The sequence below is a fragment of the Rhinopithecus bieti genome, unplaced genomic scaffold, assembly GCF_001698545.2.
Source record: "Rhinopithecus bieti isolate Rb0 unplaced genomic scaffold, ASM169854v2 scaffold_23276, whole genome shotgun sequence".
NCBI lineage: Eukaryota > Metazoa > Chordata > Mammalia > Primates > Cercopithecidae > Rhinopithecus > Rhinopithecus bieti.
The window spans coordinates 1,167,783-1,173,631 of record NW_016810868.1 but is presented as its reverse complement, the minus strand read 5'-3'; the positions used below and the strand labels follow the sequence as shown (position 1 = coordinate 1,173,631).

Genomic DNA, 5,849 nt, shown 5'->3' with positions numbered 1-5,849 from the left:
CGCGCGCGCCGCGCCCGGGACCGACCCAGGCCCGAGACCCTGCGCGCGCCGCCGCCGGGAAGCCTCTGGGCCGCCCCTCACCGGGCGTCACGCGACGCGCCCACATCCAATCCGAGACCCCGGCTCAGCCCTCGTAGGCCAAGGGACCCTCGGGCGCTGCGCTCTTCTCCCAGGGGCATCCGGCTGCGCCCACCGTGCTGGCGACTCTGCAGAGGCGCCCCAAGCCTTCACTGTCCCAGGGGCGCGCCGAGCGGACGGTGGCGAGGCGCCAGCTCAACCCCATAAGGGTTTCCTGTGTGCCTTGTAAACCAGCACTTGGAGTCCAGGTGGCGCCCACCTGGAGGGGAGGCAGGGCGGCCCAGTGGGTCGGTCCCGCGGTTCCGAGCAGCCAGCGAAAGGGGGAAAACTCGAGGCCCCAGGAACGCTCGCCGTGGGCGGAGCAGGCAGGGGACCGAGACTGCCCCTGCTGCACGCGGCTCATTTTTCACCGGGCAAGTCTGTTCTCTGCACGGAGAGTTCGGGGTCAGGCGGTTCTGCGGCTGTAGCTTGGCACCTGCCGGGGCGCCCCGGGGAGGTGGGGCAGTTCCTCCGCGTGGCCTGCAGAGGGCGACAGAGGGCAGGCTGGCCCCATGGGTGGCTCTGACGGCGCCTCCCAGCCTCAGTTCCCCCACCTGTGAATGGGGTGAAGTAGGGCTGTGTGGTGTCCAGTGTCTGGGCGCACATAGAGGGTGCACCCTCAAGTGAAAGACCTCTGGCGCCACAGCTCCCCACTCCCAGCTCCTTTGCAGCAGGAAGGTGACCCTGGGCTGGTGGGTGAGGAATCAGCCTCCCCCCCCAGTCCTCAGCCTCAGGACACTTGCTTTTCCCTGCTTAGTCCACAGAGCTAGGTCAGGGCAGGAAGCTACCAGCAGGTCTTTCCCATAAGCCACAGCCATGGGTGAGGGGGGCTTACTGCCCTCAACCTGCCCACCACGACCTGGGGTAGGGACAAGCCCTGTGCCCCGGCCCCAGGGGCTTGGCCTGTTGAGGCCCTGGTCAGCACCACCCGTGGGTTGGCTTCCCTCCTCCTCGCCCCACTCCCCACCGGCCACTACAGGGGCTCCCTGGCTGCAGCCGCATCCCCAGTGCCTCCCCAGCACTGGCCACCAGAGGGAGCTCCAGGGCACAGGTCAGATCCTGTCGCCCAAGACACTCTCCAGCCTGCGGGCCTGGCAGATGGACGCTTTCAGCCTGGCCAGGCCTCTGAAGTCCGTTCCCTACTCTTCCCCAACCTTGGCTTGTTTTTGGTTTTTGTTTTGAGACAGGATCTCATTCTGTTGCCCAGGCTGGAGTGCCATGGTGTGATCACGGTTCACTGAAGCTTCAACCTCCTGGGCTCAAGCCATCCTCTCACCTCAGTATCCCAAGTAGGTGGGACCACAGGCGTGACCCACCACGCCCTGCTAATTCTTGTATTTTTGGTAGAGATGAGGTTTCACTACACTGCCCAGGCTGGTCTTGAATTCTTGGGCTCATCGCCTTGGCCTTTTGGGGGCCACGGAAGGCTCTCTGATAAGGGGCCGTTTGGTGGAGGCTGTAGGAACTGGGGGAGGCAGCGGGCAGCCCAGCACAGGGAGGGCTCTCAGATGGAGGGTGAGCAAAAGCTCCGAGGTCAGGAGACAGGATCCCAGGTGGGGAACAAGCAGCCCCATGGCCGTGGGGGTGACATGTCAGGGGAGGGCAGACACAGGTTCTGTGGCACTGCACGGAGGTGACCCACGAGGCACTGGTCAGACCTTTATTGTCCACCGCCCTACCTCCCTGAACCCAGAACAAGCTGGTTTGCTCCCCGTGGTCTCCTGGGCCCCGCCCCAGCCTACACACAGGGACCTCAGAACTGTGGATGTGCCAGGGACCCGTGCCTGTGTCCCAGGGACCACAGTGCCTCTGCTACAGAGGAAGCTCGGGGTCCCAGGTTTGGCCCCCACAAACTGCAGGCTGGGGTGTCCCCAGCCCCAAGGGCCCTGCCTTTCACCCTCTTCCAGGCAGGCCTTGACCCACCGAAGATTTGTTCAGGGTGGAGAGGGTCCTCGGCAGCCTTTCCCCTCCTGTCTGCCACAGCGGGCGCCCGTTACCTCCCTCCTGCTCTCACCTCCTCTGCCTGCTCCAGTGCCTACCTGCACCCCCCACCCCTGCTTCCTGACCTCTGTCCCCAGCCTCCTGTTAGCCCGCTGCTTGCCGGTAAGGGCCGGATGCCTGGTGGTTTGATTTCGACACCCAGCCCTTCCACCCACACCCACCTCCCCCGGCCAGCAGAGCTCAGGCCTGAAACCAGCCCTCAAGGTCCTCATAGACCTGGTTGCGGGGCAGGTGCGGGTAGCGGTCACAGATGGCACAGAAACGCTCCCGCCAGTCGGTGAAGAGTCGCACGCGGAGCCTGTCACGCCAGGCAAAGAAGCGTCGGTATCGGCTCTCGTTCATGCCGGTGAGGAAAGCCGCCAGCTCCTGGGCTGAGCCAAAGTCATCCACATGTACGAAGGCATCGGCCGGCGCGAAGGCCTCATAGGTGGCCCGTGGGGGCCCCAGCACCACCGGCACAGTGCCAGCCACAAGTGCGTTGCGCCAGAATTTCTCTGTAATGTAGTCACGGTGCTGAGAGTTCTCAAAGGACAGGTAGAAGCGGTACCGGGCCACGGTGGGCACCAGGCAGCTGGTGCACAGCGGCCGTCCATTGGCACGGCCAAAGACGTCCACCTGCAGGTGAGGCACCAGCTGCCGGTACAGCCTGGCACGCAGCTGCCTCTCCTGGAAGTTGCTGACCACCCAGGCGGCCACCCTGCTCTTGGTTGGCAGTGGTGGCAAGGGCCCCGAGTGGGGCTCCAGGCGGCCATAGGGCACAAAGATGTCTGAGTCACGCCGGTAGCTCAGCACCCAGTTGAAGATGCCTCGGAGGTGGCTGAGGCCGTGGGTGTGGCTAGGCGACTCCATGGAGGCCCACACCCAGGGCTGCCCTTGTGGCCGCTGGGCCAGGGGCAGGTGGGACCGCCGGGTCTGCAGCTCGCGGTGGTGGAAGACCACAGCGTCGGCACTGGCCAGCAGGCTTCGGTTGGTACTCAGGTGGCAGTGGGTGATGCCGTAGCGGGTGCAGGTGTTGCCCGGCAGCTCTGGGGGCTGGTCAGTGAAGGGCCAGTGCCAGACAAGGATGGTGATTGTGGGCTGGGGTGCCGGGGTACCCTGAGGGGCTGACCCCAGCTGCCACAGGAGCCAGAGGGCAGCGAGCAGAGCCACCCCGGCCAGGCCCCCCAAGCCCCGCAGCCTCCGGGTGGGGCCGTGCCCTGCAGCAGCACAAGGGAGGGGAGGCTCTGTCACTTGGGCTCAGGGACACCCAAACGCCCCACTCAGCGTCACCCCCATCCTCCCCTCCCAGACTGCCTAGCTCTCCCCAGCCCGGGCTTCCCCCAGGGCCAGACACTCACCAGCATTATTCATCCACAGTCTCCCAGAATCAGTCAGCTAAGGCACCCGAGATTCTCAAATCACAGCAGCCACCAGAGATGCCCTGAAATCACAGCTGTGCCCTGGCTCAGCCCCGCCTGCAACTGTGCTCCTTTTATCTCTGCCCAAGGTGAGGGAACTCAGGGGACCTTCCTGCTCCTGCCCCGCCCCTGCCCCCACAGCCTTTGGCATCAACCGCTGTCCCCACCCCCATCTTGGGGACTTGCTAGTCCTGGGGCTGCTGGGAGGGGTACAGCCACAAGAGGGGTGCCAAGCCGGGCCAATACGATGCCCCCCCAGCCCACCCCACTGGTCTCCAGAGAGGCCCAGAGATGTCCAGCTGGGCAGGCAGAGGATGGGGAGGCACAGGCAGGCTTGGCCTAGGGCAGGGAAGACCCAGGTGCGGGCACCCTGAGCGGAGATGGCCCCCCAGCCCCCACCCAGCTACTCAGGCCTGGGCGCTGCAGACAGCGAGCACACTTCCCCAGAGGGCCAGATGGCTCCTCCCACCGCAGGAGCACCCACTTCCCCCAGCTCACCACCGGCTGGGCCCTGGTCGCCCAGGAGAATCTTACACATTGCAGACGTGCTGTGCTCAGCTCTTTGCCAGAGGCTAAGGCTCCCAATTGGGCCACCCCACCCCACTCTGCCATCTAGGAACCCAGATGCCCGGAGAGGAGGTCTGTCCTGGGGCCCTTAGCCTTCCCACAGGAGCCCAGCTCGTGCCTGCAAGGGCCTGGTCCCAGAGTGAACTGTGGATGGAGGCTGCTTTGTCCTTTTCCCTGTCCAGCTCCATGCCCATAGACGCCTCTGACTATAGGCTAGACCCAGGGTCCCTTCCTCCAGCCTGCAGCAGAGGGGCTTTCCAGGCTGGAAAGGAAAGGAGTCCTTTTGTCCCTGACGCAAGCAGGCTGGGGGCTGGCACCCGCTCCAGGAAGAGGAGAGGACCCAGCCTGAAGAGTCCGTGCTTCCTCTAGCCAGGGCCTGGAGCCTCGGGGCCAGGTTCCTTCTACACCAGCCCATGTTGGGCGTCAGCCAGGCTGGGATGGCCCTGCAGGGTCACCCTGAGCCCCAGCCAACACCCCACTCTCAGCCACAGTGGCAGGCTCCATCAGCTTCACCCCAACCAGATGGCCACTCTGCTGCAAAGGACCTTGTGGGGTCCCAGGCATGGGCAGACCCAGCCCTCATGCCCAATGTGACGTCCTGGAGATCTCAATGCAGGTCAGGCTTGGTTTGTTTGTTTGTTTGTTTGTTTGTTTGAGAAGGAGTCTTGCACTATTGCCCAGGCTGCAATCCCAGCCCTTTGGGAGGCCGAGGCTTGTGGATCACCTGAAGTCAGGATCAAGTGGTGTGATCTCGGCTCACTGCAACCTCCACCTCCCGGGTCCAAGGGATTCTCCTGTCTCAGCCTCCCGAGTAGCTGAGATTACAGGCGCCTGCCACCACGCCCAGCTAATTTTTGTATTTTTAGTAGAGATGGGGTTTTCTCATGTTGGCCAGGCTGGTCTTGAACTCCTGACTTCAGATGATCCACAAGCCTCGGCCTCCCAAAGTGCTTGGATTCCATGCGTGAGCCACCGTGCCCAGCCAAGTTTGCTTTTTTGTGTGTGGGTTTTTGTTTCTTGGTTTTTGGTCTTTTTGAGACAGGGTCTTGCTCTGTTACCCAGACTGGAGTGCAGTGGCGCAGTCACGGTTCACTGCTGCCTCAATCTCCTGGGCTCAAGCAATGCTCCCACCTCAGCCTCCCAAGTAGCTGGGTCTATGGGTGTGCATCACCATGCCTGGTTAATTTTTAAAAATTTTTTGTAGAGACAGAGTCTTGCTATGTTGTCCAGGCTGGTTTCAAACTCCTGGGCTCAAGCAATCCTCCCACCTCGGCCTCCCAAAACGCTGGGATTCCGGGAATGAGGATGCGTCTGTCCTGTCAGGTCCTTTGAGGGCTCAGATCGTGTGTCCTGGGAGGAATGGCAACCATGAACTGTTGTCCAGGCCTTTACCCCAGCACCCTCCGAGGGGGCCTGCCTCCCACCACCCCGTCCCTGTCCTGTTCTACTCTTGGGCCCCAGGGGCTGCTGGCCTATCCCTGGCCCCACAGTGAGTACAAGGCTGCCTTGGGAGGGGAACCAGGCAGCTGGCAGCTGGAGACTGAAGTGGGAGGATCCCACTGTGGGGACAGAGGCAAGACTGGGACAGGGTGGTAGTCAGAGGCCCCCACCCCTGTGGCCCAGTGTAGCCTCCGAGCTGAGCTGTGCTGCGGAACTTGTGCAACGGCTAGAGGGAGGAAGGCTGGAGGGAGGGGGGCTGGAGGGAGGGGGACTGGAGGAAGGGGTTTGGAGGGAGGGGCCTTGGAGGGAGGGGCCTGGAAGGAGGGA

General features: G+C 63.4%; 2 protein-coding genes across 2 annotated transcripts in view; both read right to left on the bottom strand.

The window, feature by feature from the left end:
- LOC108542837 (ATP-binding cassette sub-family A member 2-like) overlaps nt 1–579 on the bottom strand; it is a 10,712-nt gene extending 10,133 nt beyond the window's left edge. Inside the window, exon 1 of the mRNA XM_017892996.1 lies at nt 338–579. Coding sequence (XP_017748485.1) covers nt 338–481 — 144 coding nt within the window. The 5' untranslated portion in view covers nt 482–579. The remainder of the gene's footprint in view (nt 1–337) is intronic.
- Nucleotides 580–1,763: 1,184 nt separating this feature from the next.
- On the bottom strand, nt 1,764–4,770 carry FUT7 (fucosyltransferase 7). The gene is made up of 2 exons (XM_017893217.1): nt 3,456–4,770; nt 1,764–3,314 (listed from the first exon to the last, which is right to left on the bottom strand). The coding sequence occupies exons 1-2, from the start codon at nt 3,466–3,468 to the stop codon at nt 2,299–2,301; spliced, it is 1,029 nt and encodes a 342-aa protein (XP_017748706.1). The 5' UTR covers nt 3,469–4,770; the 3' UTR covers nt 1,764–2,298.
- Between the last annotated feature and the right edge of the window lie 1,079 nt (nt 4,771–5,849).